The sequence below is a fragment of the Sander vitreus genome, chromosome 17, assembly GCF_031162955.1.
Source record: "Sander vitreus isolate 19-12246 chromosome 17, sanVit1, whole genome shotgun sequence".
NCBI lineage: Eukaryota > Metazoa > Chordata > Actinopteri > Perciformes > Percidae > Sander > Sander vitreus.
This window is the reverse complement of record NC_135871.1, coordinates 2,517,058-2,534,453: the sequence shown is the minus strand read 5'-3', so window position 1 is coordinate 2,534,453 and position 17,396 is coordinate 2,517,058. Positions and strand designations below refer to the sequence as shown.

The 17,396-nt window shown below is 41.9% G+C and overlaps 1 protein-coding gene across 6 annotated transcripts; it reads right to left on the bottom strand.

Moving 5' to 3' along the window:
* Positions 1 to 2,108: 2,108 nt before the first annotated feature.
* Positions 2,109 to 17,333, bottom strand: cep68 (centrosomal protein 68). Of its 6 annotated transcripts, none has more exons than XM_078273062.1 (9): positions 17,234 to 17,333; positions 13,733 to 13,812; positions 13,329 to 13,630; positions 9,783 to 10,772; positions 6,937 to 7,138; positions 6,175 to 6,503; positions 5,899 to 6,021; positions 3,580 to 3,676; positions 2,109 to 3,489 (listed from the first exon to the last, which is right to left on the bottom strand). In XM_078273062.1, exons 3-9 carry the CDS (start codon positions 13,596 to 13,598, stop codon positions 3,314 to 3,316), a joined length of 2,187 nt encoding a protein of 728 aa, XP_078129188.1. In that variant the 5' UTR covers positions 13,599 to 13,630; positions 13,733 to 13,812; positions 17,234 to 17,333; the 3' UTR covers positions 2,109 to 3,313. The 6 variants fall into 6 exon arrangements, with proteins under 6 accessions (XP_078129188.1, XP_078129190.1, XP_078129191.1 ...); XM_078273064.1 differs by having other exon boundaries at positions 6,175 to 6,374; XM_078273065.1 differs by having other exon boundaries at positions 6,175 to 6,371.
* Between the last annotated feature and the right edge of the window lie 63 nt (positions 17,334 to 17,396).

Genomic DNA, 17,396 nt, shown 5'->3' with positions numbered 1-17,396 from the left:
TGACTAGGGATGGTGCAAAGTCACTGTCACTGAAAGTATTCCTATTAAAAGGCCAAATTCCAGTGCATGCAAACCCTGCCTGAATATTTGCCGGTGATGCAGCACGGGGAAGGGCACTCTTCAATATGCCTGGCAGATCATAAATGGTCATTGTGTCCCCACGTTCTGCTGAGGTGACTGCACCTACTACCTACCCTTTCTGGCCACAATTCTTTTCAGGATTTTGCACATATAGGAAAAATAATTTTATTTAGTGCTTTTATTCTGTAATGCTTTTATTTTTTTAAGGCTGATTTTGTAAGGCTGTGAGCCTCTGGAAGGTGTTTCTGAGGGAGATATAGATCATTTCCACCACACCTGTTTCATCCATGTTCCAGATGTCTTGTGCAGCAAATCTGTGTTTGTCCACGACAGAAAACAAGTTGTCAAAAAACGTATTGATGTTTGTCTCATTCAAACTCGTAGCTCGTGAGAGGCTTGTAGCCTGAGGGCTTCTTATGGAGAAAGTGGGGTGCCTCTTCAAAAACCTTGTGAACCAGTCGGCTCCAGCCATCCCGTTCTCTGTCCAGGTTTCGGGGTACCTGCAACTGTAGGTCTTTGCCAAATCATAGGCAAACTTCCGGACCTAAATTATATAAATTGTTAATTAAAACAACAAATGTACATAGCATAGCCTACTCTAGCTTAATACATATCATGGCTACCTCCTTTGGGCTCAACCCATAATACAAATCAGCTGCCTGCATCAGGTAGTCTCTTAAGAGGAGCTCCTGCTCTAGTGAGAAAACCCTTTTCGGAGTCCAGTATCCAACTCTGGGAAGTGTCTTGGATCCCTGGCTCCTCTTCTTGTGGAATCGGTGCAGGGTCACATGGCAAATGCCATATGATTTGGCCACTCCCCTGACTGACTTTCCCTGTCTGATTTCATCAGAAGGCCTTTCCAGCAGAGGAAATGGGACTCCCCTATCTGTCTTCCTCTTTCTGATATTTGGCATGCTGTAAGCAATCACGTTTCCATGTGGGGGTTTGTTATTTGATCCTGTTTCTCTCAATTCCTTTCGTGCTTCTGCATACGATGCTTTACTCAAAATCTTAACCCTCTGGGCTTCTCTGGCTTCTCTCTGCACTTCACATCCTTCCAACGCAGCCCTATGCTCTCCTCCACAGTTACAGCAGTTCACCGTCGCAGCCTTTTCCCATTTACCATGCTCATGCTGACCCCCACATCTAGCACTTTGGTTTTCCTTTGCACTGCTGTGCCGTGTGCCCCATTCTTTGACATTCATAGCACCTAAGAGGTTTGGGAATGTATTCTCTCACACTGTAATTCATGTATCCCATCTGCACTGATTTAGGGAGGGTTCTCTCAAATTGCACTAACAGATATGGTTTCCTTTAGTGAGTCTGTTTTTTTATTTTTATTTTTAATATATATTGTCTTTGTATTGAACTATCAAGTATCATACATTTAACACTTTTTGTATATACTTATATATATATTTTTAAACAATTAAAGCTATAGTGCGTGGTTTCTGTCTCTCCCATGAGGAATTCTAAATAATGACAACAAAACTGTGCATCCACATGATACCAGCCTTGATCCATGATCGCGCACATCCCCCCCCCCCCTTTCACTCTAAACTAACTGTTCCTATATCTTTTCACATCCAGTCCATGACATTGATGGCATTGTGGTTTTCCAGCATCAAGACTCCGTTTGAGGGGCGCCTGGTTAGTTCATCTGGTTGAGTGTGCGCCACCATGTACAGAGGCTCAGTCCTTGTCGCAGCAGCCACTGGTTCAGTTCTGACCCGTGGCCCTTTGCTGCATGTCATTCCCCCTCTCTCTCCCACTTTTCTTGTCTTAATCTGTCCTATAAATAAAGGCAATACAAACAAACAAAATAATCTTTAAAAAAAGACTCCATTTGGAAACATGAACAGCCGTTTTCCCTCATAATTGGCATTAACCCAAAATGGAGTCAACGCCAAAGTCTTTGAAATCGTAAACTAGTCTGACCTGATTGACCCGTCAGTGCAGCAACCTTTCCAGTTTCCTCTAAATGTCCATACCAGACAGACAGCACACAATATGACAGAGATTATAACCACTATTTGAAACAATCCGCTTTATTCAATGACTTTGATTGAATTACAGTACAGTGAACAGTTTCAGTTTTTTTGGGTTGTAAAGGCTTTTTTAGAGAGTGAGTTCACACAAATGACCAAAACCACACTATAATTTACAGAGACCCAAAAATTCCCCCAAGAGCAATTGCACGTATTGCAAGGACACGTGGACGGTGACCACCTGTCCTGGTAATTAAAGCAGCCGAGAAGAAAACGTTAAAAAGTTATTGATCCCTGTAAGAAAATCCGGTTCTACAAATTAAGATAATAGTGCCAGTAGCCATATCCTCCAGTACAGTACAAATCAGAGCCAATGGGATTACGTTTCCCTGGAATTGTATCATGTGACAAAAAAAATTCATTGATTGGTGTATGATTGTAACCTGCCAACTGGACAGAGACCAGACTGACTGGTGTGTATGAAGTAGACCAGACTAGAGTCCGGATCGGGCCGCATTTTTCTGTCCGAGCCCGGCCCGCGTCCGACAGAGCAGTAACCGAACCGGGCCCGAGTTAAAATCTCATTTTTTTTGTCATACTAATGACACGTGGACGTTTGTTTGTGTGGAAAGCTTCTATTAAGCAACTGTAGGAAGGCGTTTGGAAATGTCCACATATGAGGTCATCAGTGCACACAGGGTAACAAGTGCACGTTAACACAGGCACGCACCTACATAATAAGCTTTTTTAAATTTAAAATGTTCAATGCCTTATCGCGCTGATGTGACCGAGCCCGACCCAAACTCGAACATCTTTTCTAAATACTTGCCCGAACCCGGCCCGGCTCGGGTATCCATCCTCTACACCAGACACACAGCTGTTTATGTCCACTGACATCACATTGTGCCATCGCAATAATTATCTATTTTTGAAATTTAGCATGTGAAGGACCTAACAAATATATTCACAGTCTGTGAGGTGGAATATGAAAGACAGATACTGTCTAAGAATCAGTTTGAAAATGTAAGTTATCATTTACACACAGACATTTCAATTGACAGATCAATACAATGGTGATGGTGGCCCAATCCCAGTCCGGACTCACAGACTCACGGACCATTAACTATGAGTAGAACATGTATGTATTAGAAACAGAAATGAGAGCCCTGTATTATGAAACTGATGAAAGTAAGATAACAACGTAATAAGTTAAATGAATGTCACAGACGCGTCCTGCACTCTTTTTACAAAGGGGCTCCTTGGACCCCCACAGGGCCCGGGTCTTCCTCTTTGTTCTGCTGGACCGGACCGGGCTGGGTGAGGCTGTCCATGGCAGACAGGATGGAGGAGAACAAGTGTTCAGTGTGGGTCTCCAGAGATCCACGCTGCCTCTCAATCAACAGAAGGGTGTCTCTTAAAACTGGAAATGCAGAGAGAATACAAAAACACTTAGCGAGGAGATGATGTGACGTAAAGTTTGTGTTCATAATGTTGCATGTTACAAACTGACGTGGAGACATGGTGTTAATGCAGCTGAGGAGAAGCTGTCCGGTGTGCAGAACACAGGAGGTCAGGGGCTGTTGAGTGCTCACTTCTCTCTGAAAACTCTGAGGAGAACATCACATTACACCGTTAGAACACTGTGGATGAAGTGACTTTTTTATACTTATTGAGTAGAGTTGATTTTTCTTTTCCACTGTAATATACATGACACACATGGTAAGAGACATGGCCAGACAACTTGATCTAAATGACCAGCTATGTACCATGGAATGAAGTGTATTTATTTCACACTGATTTACTTCTGAAATGAATCGAAAGGAAAGTGAGTTGTGAAATTAACTCTCGTGTAGGCTTGTTGTTGACTCTTAAAAAGATGGACCCTTTGTCGAACTGTTTATGAACGTTTAACAAAACTGTTCATGAACTCTTGACAAAAAAGGACACTTTGAAGGACTTCAATTTATTTTAATGAAGAAAAAATGGACAATTGACTCTTGATCTTTAATGTTGTCACCAAGGACTTTTGAGTTCATGGCAGCTTACAAATGTATGCATGTATTAATCGCCTTATAATGGTCAGTTAAACTTATTGATTTATAACAATGTTGAGACATTCATTTTCTGTCGTTAATTATGATCATGTTTTGGAATGTCCTGTGTTGAGGTGTTGTTTTTGTGTTAATTATGTTAATCGGTTGCCTGATAGGGTGACGTGATCTGCAGGCATGATGGGCCCTTTGATTTAGGACAGGTGAACAGGTGTTCATGGGAGCTGAAGGGCAATCTATTTTCAACTGCACAACTAAAATCAATTGTTGCTCAGAATATGAATCCTTTTGTTCAAAGTAAAAATAATTAATTTGCAGTTTGTCATTCAATAAAAAGGCCAAATCATGACATTGAAAACATGAGAATGCGTGTTGATTAACTGACCATTTCTAACAACATGTGCTCACCTCAAATCTAAAGCCCTGCTGAGTGATTTTACCTGACTAAAAATCCCGGTGAGTACAAGTACCACCATTTTAGTGTGGAACTGATCAATTCATAGAGTAGCCCAGTGGATTCCCAAAACTTTTGGTCCGAGGTACCCCCACAACCCAGTTAGATGAACTCATGTACCCTTTCATGCAATTCCCAAACACTATTAAAATTTTAATAAATAAATAAATAATAAATAACTATTTATTGATTACTTTTAGCTAACTATTTGAACTGTTTAGTCAGTAGTTTTAGCTAACTATTTGAACTGTTTAGTCAGTAGTTTTAGCTAACTATTTGAACTGTTTAGTCAGTAGTTTTAGCTAACTATTTGAACTGTTTAGTCAGTAGTTTTAGCTAACTATTTGAACTGTTTAGTCAGTAGTTTTAGCTAACTATTTGAACTGTTTAGGCAGTAGTTTTAGCTAACTATTTGAACTGTTTAGTCAGTAGTTTTAGCTTACTATATTAACTGTTTAGTCAGTCAGTTTTAGCTTATTATTTGAACTGTTTAGTCAGTAGTTTTAGCTAACTATTTCAGCCGCTAATAGCTATTTATTCCTACTGTTTATTCAATACTTTTAACTAACTATTTGGACCGTTTAGTCAATACTTTTAGTGAACCATTTCAGCTGCTTATTTACCTTTTTATTTCTACCATTCATTACCTTCCATTTTAGCTGTCTGTTTAAAATCCCTGTGTTCAGGTGTTACAGCTGATACATTACATTTTTTTCAAATTAGTTGAGCTGCTCTACAATCTTTCCATTTACCCCCTGGCAACAGCAGAAGTATCCCCTGGGGTACACGTACCTCTGATTGGGAATCACTACTCAGTAGCCCATTGACAGTCCATTTTAATAAACAATACATTCTTTAGCTTCTTTATCAAGCCAAACTGACATTCCACTGCTTTTCTCAGTTGTATATCCTTTTTAATGCTTCATACATCAGTATTGATGCTCTGAGCCACTCAAAGTCACTGAATTTCATGTTGTGATTGGCTAACTGCATCACTGAAACGCAACACAGATGTGAATGGAAAATGACTGTTGCTTACTTTTGTACAGTGTTTCTCCACAAAGAGAACAGCTAAAATAGAAAATGACTGGTATTGCAAAGATACATCACTGTCAAGTTCATTTCAGATGACAGACGGCCTACAGCCTATTTTCTGAAGAGGGACCGAGTGAATTATTAAACCCAGCAGAAAAAGCAGTCCTGGCAAAAAGAAATGAGTAGTTTCTTTCAGGTGAAATCACAAATCACAAATGTGTGTCCACCTATGCAGACCTCCAGTGGAGTAAAAACAGAAGCACACGTGCAGCTGCTGTCTGCATCTCACCTGATACTCAGCCAGAGATGACTTTACACTGTTTATGTTTACAGTGGGCGCAGCCAGCAGCTCCATCTTCTCTGACACTGTATATAACTGCTTTATGAGCTGCTCCAGGTGTGAGCAGAAGACCTGAAACAAACAAGAACAACAACAATCGTCAACCAGCAAATCAATTGTCAAAACGCTGTATGTCGCTATGACGTGTGTTCCATTGTATCATACTGTCATATTCAGGAATGTTGCAGTCACACTCTTGTGTGGAAGGTCAGATCATGTCTCTACCTGGATGTGTTGCATCAGGGAGTCACTTTGCTCTTGGTCCTCCCGGCTGCCCCTCTTGTTGCCAGGCAGGGTGAGGCCACACAGCTGCTCCACCAAAACCTCCACCTCCCTGAGACTGGATGGACTCAATCCCCCTCCTACAGGCTCCACCCAGGCTCCAGAACTCCTCCTCACTGCCTCAAAGTCCCTTCGATCAGCTGCTGATGGACAGGAGATGGATTCTTTGAGATGTAAATTTGTCAGTGCATTAAGCACCACAAACTTAACTCCATTCACCTCCATTGCGTTGGGGGTGGAGGCAGATATCTCAGAGAATGATTTCTTCAAACCTGGACAAATAAAACCAAAACTATCTGCATGGAGAGATATCACCAGAGAGCAAGAGAGAACACATGTTATGTTCTGATTTGACACTCCTAGTAGTGGCAGTAATGGACTGAACCCTCTTGCAGCTGGTCTACATGGGCAGCGTTGAACTGACTAAAGACAGCTTTGTTTGTTTGTGGACATGTATGCGCATGTATACGTGCATAAGTACTGGACCATTTTGTGTTGTAAATATGAAGTAGTTATCATATACCTCAGTTATCATCATACCTATTGTTTGTGGGATATTATTTGTTTAAGGTTCTTATATGTTCTTATTACATATATTTATTTGTTATTGTTGTTAATTATTTCTAGATTCAACTACAGCTGTTTAAAGTACACATGTTCTGCTTAAAAATGGAACTGAGTCCCACACTGTGGACAGTCATTTACCGGTCTGAGCGGTATTCCTCTCCTCTCTGCCCATCTTATGTTTTCCTTCACCTGTGTCCTGATTGCTGCCCTCTAGCTCTTTGACGTCAGCCTTCTGTTTCTCAGGCAGGGTGATGGAGGAGAGGATGGAGGTGGTGCCCGGCTCCAGAGACTCCCAGCTGGCTGTGACAAGCCGGCTCAGCTGGGCTGTTACCTCCCTCACCTGCACACAAGGACCAAATACTTTCCATCTTTCGCTGAGGGGAACGCAGAAAAACTAACAAATATTGAAGCTGAAAAACACTGATCCACATTGGGTTTAACTTTCCATAGTATATGTTTGTTTAAAAAGATGATGATGTGTCTGTATGATACATTTTTCCAGCCTTTTAGACACTGGGGGCCCTATGTTGCACCTGGCGCAGCACAAAGCCCGACACAAGTGCGCTTAGATCGTTAAAATAGGGCCCGGAATTTGTTTCAGAGTTGTCATCTGTTTAGCCAACAGAATCAAGTAGGCATGTTTGTGGCATCCATGCTATTTTATTCTGAACAAGGTATATATCTGTATACATTTGATAAAGGAGGACTTCAAAAACAAACCAGGGCAGACAGCAACATTCGCCTTCAATGTTCTGTCCATTCAGTAAGAGCTCTGTGCGACAGCATCCCAAGATGCCTCCATTTTCCTGCAGCTCCTGAAAATAATAAAGCCTGTCCGCATGCACACACCTCTAGGTTTTGAATGAGATCAGTTCAGAACCAATATTCAGCTTCTTCTCATATAACGTGAAGGACAAATGACCTGCTGCAGATTTATCCAAGAGATTAAAAACAAACAAGCAACGGGAAAATACTGAATATTTGCTCTGAAAATGCTGTTTTTTAAATCCAGATATGTTATGTATATTGTTTAAAAATGTTCATGTTAAAATTTACAGTGACCAATAATACATTTGATTTCAGACATTTTGGTTACTACACACAGAAAAAGACAAGTTTGCTATCACATAGGACTAAGCACTATGAAGCAAATTTCTGCCGCCACGGTATCAGAAATAGGGCAGACGCACAGGGTGTCCGCTATGTACATGTCCTTCAGCTGTTCATGAAAAGTCATGAAGTTGTAATTACACGACTCTGCAGAGCCGTCTGCTCTACTGAACTCAAGCGAACTGTCATCCGCTCTCAACAGGGCGAGTCCTCCTTGTCACTCAATCTTAGGTTAAAGTGACAAACAGCGACAAAAGCCGCGACATGAAATCCCCACTCACGCGGGTCCAGTGAAATATGACAGCTACAGTTTATTGGAAAATAGCGTTGTGGACACTCACTTTGATGAATTTACCGTTTATCAGACCCCAGAAGAGACGAGAAGCTAACGTTAGCTAACGTTAGCGAACGCTGCGGTGACGGTCCCTCTGCCTCTGACTCCCCGCCGCAGGAGACGCTGTATTCCTCCGACACGCTGTATTAACGTTACCGTTTTAAAACCGTTTTCCAGGTTAGTGGGGGTGCATACCGCTCAAAACCTGAACATGAAAAACTTAGCTAGTAATGTTCACTCAGCGTTTTGTTTAGTTGCTAAACTGTGTGTAAAATGAGCGGTGACGTTCAATCACCGGTTTCAGGTAATGGCACCCTACGGGACCGTCTATTTGCTGGATGGTTTGAAGATAACGGTCGGTAGCTAACATTAGCAGATAAGCCCGTTGACAGCGACGTTATTGTTCATGTTTCGGCAATTTTTTTGGCAATGTTTTAGCAAAAATGTTTCTGACCGTAGTAGTAGTGGTCATAGTGACTGAAAGTGTGATGTGAGATGCTAAAAAGAAACTACACGCTGTTTTCAGGTAACGTTACTTTTTGACGTTCAACACCCCTCAACACAAAAATTCTAGAGGAAACACTGTAACATTTTACTTTAGTGTCAGCCATGTTCCAAAATATTTCGCCTCCACTTCCTATCCATTTGTTATATTTAATTGTGTTATGAGCTTCAAGTTTTTTGGTATTATGTTATTGTCGCAGTATGCTGTTGAGTACACATATATACAATATATACATATATTATTCGGTTACTGTATTACCCAGTATATATATAATGTGTGTCTCTGACGGCAAGAGAGGGGCACTTTGAAGAAAACGGCTACTTAAACCAGTATTTAAGTCTCTGCAGGTAGATTTTCAGACCATGGTTAAATAAGTGCAATTTTAAAACATACTATTTTGGAAAATGATCAGAAATAATGCAGTTAGAGTGATATGGAGTGAATGGGTTTTAAAAGGAACACGCCGACTTATTGGGACTTCAGCTTATCCCCCAGAGTTAGATAACTATATTCTCAGAAGGCGAAGCACTGCTACTTCTGCTACTTGGGCGGAGTGATTATTACTCCAACTCTGAGTGAACTCCAGGCGAACTCTCTGCTCCTCACTACGGGGCTTCTCAGGTGCTGCGAGCAAATCACTCCGCCCAAGTAGCAGTTCCTTGCCTTCTGAGAATATAGTTCCCAGTATGTATACGGTTAGAAGATGGCTGTGTCTCATATGATCTTGTTATTTGTACACGCTGTGACTATACAAATCACAACATGTAAATAGCAACATGTTGGTGTTATTTTGTCACTTATTGGGAGCAGTAGGCTAGATGGAGCCGGTTACATCCAGGATCTGTGCTAAGCTAGGCTAGTGGTTGGTGCGTCAGACAGAGTTACAACACGCACGGAGATGAGAAGGGTATGTCTGGACTTATCTAACTCTGGTGGATACGGGGAATAAGACAAAGTCCCAATAAGTCGGCGTGTTCCTTTAACATGCAAAGGCCCCAGTGTGGTCCTTCAGTAAAGAGTGTCAACAACACTGACCTGTCTGGGGAGCAGCTGTAGCTCCTCCAGCTGCTCTGGAAGAGGCCAGAACTCCTCGTCCACCTCCCCACATACACACCTGGACCGTGGGAGAGCAGTGGTGGAGGAGGACAGTGCATGGTGCTGATGGCGACCGTCACACTTGTAACGGTTCATTTCATCTCTGTTCTTAATATCGTCCAAACTGTCAAAGGACAAAGCCACAGGGTCTGTTCGGTAGAGCAAGGCACCAGAGGGCGGACCATCGGGGGATTCAGGTGACTTCTGACCCACACTAAAAGAAAAGTCCAACCCTGACAGGATGGTGGAGCTACAAAGGTGGTCCAGTTCAATCCCTGAGTCCTGCAGGTTGGGGTATGTTTGAAAGAGAGAGTCTTCCTGGAGCTTGGAGCTGTCCCCCTCACAGAGCACCTGCCCGGGTCTAAGAGGGTAGGTGTAGTCCAGCAGGGCCTGGTACTCCCTGTTTGGGTCCCAGCCTGCAGAGGTCCGGTCTGGAGATGGAGGCAAAGCTTTAGGGATGGCACAGGCCCAGTAGTTTGCTTGGTGGGGAGACATTGGATGTCCTCTTCTATGTCCTCCAGAAGAGCATAGTTCGGTCTCTCCCTTGCCTCTCCGCTCCCTCCCTCCCAGCCTGAGCTGGGTCTGGCCTGGCCTGGAGTGCTCTGAGCGAGGGGTGTAAGTAGGATACAGAACAGTGGAGGTCAGTTGTGGCCTAAGAGGTGGGTTCGGTCTCTGGACCTCCAGGGTGGAGTTTAAGAAGCTCCGCTGAGCTGATCTGCTGCCACTGGGTTCTTCATGGCACAGCCTGGTCCTGAGCTCTGAGACACCCCAGGGTGAGCCGGGGTCTCTTCTCGAGGCCGAGGGACGTGAAATGCCACTGTGAGAGAGGCTGTAGCTCTCTGGGGTCAGCTCCTCTCTTGGTCTGGTCAAGAAATGTAGGTCACTGGGTTGCTGACTTTCTTCACTTGTGCTAACACCCAACTGGTTCTCCTACAAGGCAGAAAACTGACAGAATTAAAACAGGATACAGTAACATTGCTGGCTGTATCTGTCTGTTAAAGCAAATGCCTTTTTGTTTGCATTTACTCCATTATGTAAACGCTCTGTAATGGCTCTATCCATGGCGCTCAGTTCAACAGTAATGATGCGAAAGAAGGTCCCACTTCTCTCACTGACTTTGCTGTTGAAGTCTGAGGCTATGTTTAGACGGAAACGATCTGAAGAGAAAACGCAAAAGTGGCGTTGCGTTCTCACTTTTTATTCCGCGTTTAAACGAGCGATTTGGGGGGAAATCTGCGTTCTGCCTTCTCCTTCTCTCTCTAGTAGCGCGAAGCGAACAACAAAAGCTGACAATTTTGTCTGGACAAACGAGAAGGTGGAGTTATTGCTCCAAACAATGCACACATGCAGCACACACACACACAGACACATACGCACACAGCGTTTTTACCCAATAGACGGGAATGTGACGGTGGAGCGTTTTTAAGATTTCCACTCTGGAGGGTGGTTTTACTTTTTTGCGTTTTTAGGCCCCAAAAACGCCGTCTCCGTCTAAACGAAAGGCATGTCTGATAAAATACTTTGTCGTTTTCACCCGCGAGCGTATTCGTGTAAACAGGGCCAGATAAAGTTGTCGTTTTACGAGAAAAACTGTAATCACGAGACAAAGCCCTTTAATCTTGAAAAATGTTGTAATATTATGAGGTGTTGTTTTCCTGGCAGGACATCACCCCAACCCTCGTCCACCTTCACTGGCTCCCAATTAAGTCCCTCATCACATATCAAATCCTCCTTCTCACCTACAAATCCCTCCGTGCCCTGGCCCCACAGTACCTCTCCGACCTCCTCCATCCATACACCCCCACCCCGAAACCTGCAGTCCTCAGACGCTGGCCTGCTCTCCGTTCCCCACACCAGACTCTGTACCTTCAGAGACAGAGCCTTTAGTGATGCAGCCCCACCCCTCTGGAACCCCCTCCCTGCAGATATCTGAAATACTACCTCCCTGGACATCTTTAAAAAAAACTCCTCAAACACCAGCTGTTCACCACAGCCTACAACCTCCTTTAGCTTAGCCACAGTAATTCAGTAAAGTCTCCTTGGGTTTCATGAAAGGCGCTATGTAAATAAAAATAGTTATTATTGTGCCAAGCAGATGAGAGCCGTCAAGTTCTTAAAAAAGGTTTATCAGTGTTTTCATATATATATATATATATATATATATATATATATATATACACACACACACACACACACACACACACATACATACACACACACACATACAGTCATGTGAAAAAATTAGGACACCCATGCTAAAGTTGACTAAAAAGAGGAATAAAAAAAATCATCTTTTGCAAATTGATCTTAATGCCTTAATTAAAAAAATGACACAAATTTTCTTTGTGAATGAATTATGTATCGTAAATAAATAAATAAGTATAAGTAAGTGTAAGTAAGTACACCCCTATGTTAAATTCCCATAGAGGCAGGCAGACTTTTATTTTGAAAGGACAGTTATTTCATGGATCCAGGATACTATGATCCTGATAAAGTTCCCTTGGCCTTTGGAATTAAAATAGCCCCCCCCCCACATCATCACATACCCTTCACCATACCTAGAGATTGGCATGGGGTACTTTCCATAAAATCATCTCTCAATGCAAATCAAACCAGCTATTAGGCTAACTGAAATACAACCATGCCAATCTCTAGGTATGGTGAAGGGTATGTGATGATGTGGGGGGGCTATTTTAATTCCAAAGGCCAAGGGAACTTTATTCTTCTATAAAAATAAAAGTCTGCCTGCCTCTATGGGAATTTAACATAGGGGTATGTATAATTATGGCCCCTGTATTTTAAGGAAGAACATTTATTTATTTACGATACATTATTCATTCACAAAGAAAACTGGTGTCCTTAAAGATTGGATTTTTCCTCATTTTTTAAATTAAGGCATTAAGATCAATTTCCAAAAGATGATTTTTTTTATTCCTCTTTTTAGTCCACTTTAGCATGGGTGTCCTAATTGTTTGACTGTATATAGAGTTATGTAAATAAATAGCCCGGCGTCACAATACAAGATAAATTCTTAACCCAATATTAAAAGACATTATTCATCCTCAAAAATTAAAATTAAAATATTTAAAGGGTCTAAAATACTGTCTGAATTACTTGCCCTTGAGGTCAAAAAATATATACACATACCATTAAAAATTAGTAATAAGTGCTGTGTTTAAAAGTGCATTAAAAAGTAAAAAGTGCCTTACTTTCTGCTGTGACTTTTGAACAAAAGGTATTTTGGCACTTGGATTGGAAAAAAAATATTAAAAATGTTATGTGTTCTTCCTGGGCCCATGCTACACCCTTCCACCAAGTTTTTGACCTCTTTGGCGGCGGTAAAAGCACACGTCTGAAATGGTCTGCAGTTACTACAATTCAAAAACATGCAATTTAATTTCCTCTAGAAAAAAAAGAAGAGGATTAAACAGAATCAGTTAATAAATGGTATGCTCTGAGAAGTCCTTCGCTCTCCGTCCTCCTCACCTTCTCTGTGTGCTTCTGTGGATGTGTCTTCTTTAAGATAGATGTATGTTGTTCAGCAGAGAACAGAGGCTTTCTCATCACATACTGTCTGTCTGTCAGATACCTGGAGGTGGGAGCCACAGTAACATTTTTGCGTGGCCTTCCTCCGTCTCTCTCTGTCTCCGTCGTGCCTCTTTCACTGTCTTTTGTAGTCGGACTCGGGCATCTCCGGCTGTGTTTAAAATCTGGGAGATGCGTCTTCCACCTCTGGCTGCATCCCTTGGCTTCCATTGGACAACGGGAATGTAAGAAGATCCTGTCAACTAAAGGAATATAACAATTTAGTAACTTTCAAATGAAAGACTTCAATGTGTTGTTGGTATCACTGAAACCTTATTTGATGCCATGGGTTTTTATTCATGTACCTTGAAGGAACTGCAAGCTTTTGGTCCAGGGTCTTCTCAACAACAAGCATCATGTTGCTCAGTTGAAGCACACAGAAGCACTGGAATGACACAGGAAAGTCCATAAAAAAAAGCATTCATTCATTTAATGACCACTTGGGGCAGAAGAAAACACAGCATCTAACACAGGAGTGTCAGCCTCAATTCCACGAAGGGCCACGCTGGAAAAAAAGAATCACATCCAGGGCCAGACATGTTTACCGTATTTTCCGGACCATAAGTCGCACTTTTTTTCATACTTTGGCTGGTCCTGCGACTTATAGTCAGGGGCGACTTATATATCAAAATATATATAAAATTGAACATGTTTTTAAATGTTATTTCATGCTGAAAACATTACAGTCTACAGCCGCTCTAGGCTTGTGATGACTATATGCTGCTCCTAAAGACAACTGAGAAAGAAAAGAAGCTGCAGGAGACTGCAGGTAGTAAAACACGCAGCCGAAAATGGTCATCGAGCAGGAGAACGAGAGTTTGGAGTGAGAGAGAAAATTGTGAGGGACTGGAGAAAAGGTTAGTCTTACTGCAATGAAGAAAACAAAGAAAGCTAGTCGCGCTGAAATCCAGATGGCCAGAGCTGGAGGAAGGAGTCCACCGATGGGTGCTTGAACAACGTGCTGCTGGGAGAGGCTCGTCAACAGTGCAGTTACGTTAACATAGCGGACACCTACAGTATTCAGCCCATTGTTCTGGGTGCTATTGTGGAGTTTAATAACTTGCCTTTCCAGATTAAATGTCTGTTCTTGGTCTTGGATTTTGTGAAATAAATTTCTAAATAAATGCGACTTATAGTCCAGTGCGACTTATATATGTTTTTTTCCTCTTCATGATGCATTTTTTTGACTTGGAGCGACTTATAGTCCAGAAAATACAGTAGGTTAGTCACATGCTATTATTTCATCGTAAAAGTCAAGCATCTTTTCTTGTATTATTGCATGTCTCATATAATCTTCTCACTTACCGCTTGGTCGACATGAAGACCCCAAAAAGTAACTTAGCCATCAACAAAAAAAAAAGTTGAAAAAAGCAACATTGGAATAAAAACGTCGTAAAACGGGCCAAAAAACATTGGAAAAAGTGGCAAAAACTACGTGGGCCAAAGTCTATTGTGAACCTAAACTGATATACGGGCCGGATCAAAATCTGCGAGGGGCCGGATTTGGCCCGTGGGCCTTGAGTTTGACACGTGTGATCCGACATATCACTAGAGCTGGACGATATGGAGAAAATCAAATATCCCGATATTTTTGACCAAATACCTCAATGTCGATATTGTGTTATTATTGATGTGGTTATTGTTGGGTTGACAATTGGTGCGTTCGCAAAATATGCACACAGTGAGATTTTTGATAAATAATCATCAGTTGTGTTGATATACTATGTGGGTAAAGGCAAATAAAGGTTTTTTTTTTCCAATTGCTAACACACTAAAATGACATGCAGAGCACAATTATTTAAACGGACACACAGAGAGCAAAACCTCTTCTCAAGTCAACACATTTTGCAATCCAAAGTGGCCCTTTTTAAATGCACTGAACACGGTTCTCTGCATTAGACACAACAATCTGACATAGAGTCACATGTTTGCCATTTCAAATCACTGCCATTCAAAATGACACTACATGAGCTGATTGGCCAACATATGCGCCACCTGGCCAATCACCTCAATGGTTCATTGTTACCACTTCAATCAGGAAGTAAGCACTATGAAAAGACCACAGGTCAGCACCTTTATTTTATTTATTTTTACAACATTTCTGCAATTTTCTTTTTCAGTTTACTGTTTTTTGTGGTTTTTGTGTATTTTTGTTGAGTCCAATGTAAATATATCTGCTGTGCATATGTTGCTCTGACTTGTTTGGTGAAAAAAACAGCATGTGTGTGTATCTGCAAATAGTTCTGTGCATGTGAAGACTTTTCTACAATTTGAACTATTTTAGTATTATGGCAAAGCATACTAAAGATGACGGTGCTTTTCATTACGCCCAACAGTGTGTAGTTGGTTAGACAAAAATCTGGTAATATGAATTATGTGTGTGCCATTTGGTGCAATTTAGCAATTGGGAAAAAAAACAAAACTGTAATGGAACAGCTAGAACAGTCTGGTGTGTTCAGAAAATGACATCACTCTACTGTAATGAGGCCAGGAAAAGACAACACGTCTCATATCACGATATCCAAAATTTAAGACGATATCTGGCCTCATATATCGATATTGATATCGATATAATATTGATATATTGCCCAGCCCTAATTATCACCTTATGAAGTTGCTATGGCAAACAGTTACCTATTTACACAACATCAGACCAAAGTTCTGCACAGGTCTAAGACTGAGACCCACACCCGACCCATACACGCGTCTTTGAGTCCCAACATTCTGTGGTTCCGAATGCTCAAATAAAAAAAATAATAATAAAAAGAGAGGAATTTCTCAACATGCTACATTTTAAAATGATCAAACCCCAAACCAGAAACTTTACGCAACAAAATGGCCCAAACCAGATATTTTGAGCCCTACAGCAGCAACAGCACGGAGAAAACATCTATCCAAAAAATTGGGAAATATCCCAGTGTCCCCACACATGCGCAGTACAGCACTCACAGATGCGCGTCGAGTTGCTACATCACTACAAGGCTCATTGATTATGGTTCGCCGGCTAACGGAGTCATGCCAACAACTGATCGATTACACGCCTAGGGCGCAAGGCAAGCGCACTGCCTTTTTTTATTACAACGAGTTTACATCATTAGCAGCGTTCATTGGAGCCCTATAAGAGTTGCTCGGTGGCTCATGAACCCAAACAAAGTTTCCCCTGGTGTGTTGGTGGTTAGGGTTGAGGAAAGTGTGTGGGCCAATCACCAGTAATGCTGTGGGACTGTCAGGTAACAACCACAGTACATTCATAGTGGCCCACAGAGCCCATATACTGCTCAACGGTTGAATTCACATCAGGGCCAGGGGAGAGTGGAGTGGGACTGTGGATGAAACCATGGCAACAAGCAGTGGCACACTAGCTAGTGACCTACAAAAGGAGAGAACGCGGAGCCATTGTAGTTTACAGAGCTGGCCATATTAGGTCGTCAAAAGCTTATTTTATTTAGGTCGATTCAACTGCTGACAAGAAACCCAACTTGAGACGGAGCCAGAGAGCTACAAGATGTTTCGAATTACAAAGACTTTGTGATGTTACTAAGATAAATATTGCGTCGTATTAGACTCTTTTTTTTTTTTTTTAAACGTGTCCTTGCTTATAACCAATCCAACTTAACAATTCTTTAGGCTCTTCCCATAAATTCGGCATCCTTTTGATCAACTGAGCTTTTTGTTTCCACTCGGCGGAAGTCAGACAATAACGTTAGACACTTATCGAAAACCAATGCAGTCTGACTAATACACTACTCAAGCAGCCGTTACAGCTCTGTCTCTGTGTCAGAACAATACAAATGACAGACACTTACCACGTTAAGTACAAAAGTTTAGCTCGGAGCGTCTAGTTCCTGTAGCTTCACAGTAGCTTTGTGTCACTGCAGTCCTTGCAGCCGCCTCCTTCGTGCTGCCTTCACGTGCTTCTCCTCAAATCCTGTCATGCCTCTTTCCTGTACGGAGTTAATTAGCACTAGT

Excerpts from the sequence above, each read along its gene's own strand:
- cep68 (XM_078273062.1), bottom strand. The coding sequence starts at position 13,598 with ATGGAAGCCAAGGGATGCAGCCAGAGGTGGAAGACGCATCTCCCAGAT. Across the intron at positions 6,022-6,174 it reads CCCTGATGCAACACATCCAG|GTCTTCTGCTCACACCTGGA; the intron begins GTAGAGACATGA and ends TGTTTGTTTCAG. Across the intron at positions 3,490-3,579 it reads CATTAACACCATGTCTCCAC|TTTTAAGAGACACCCTTCTG; the intron begins GTCAGTTTGTAA and ends CTGCATTTCCAG.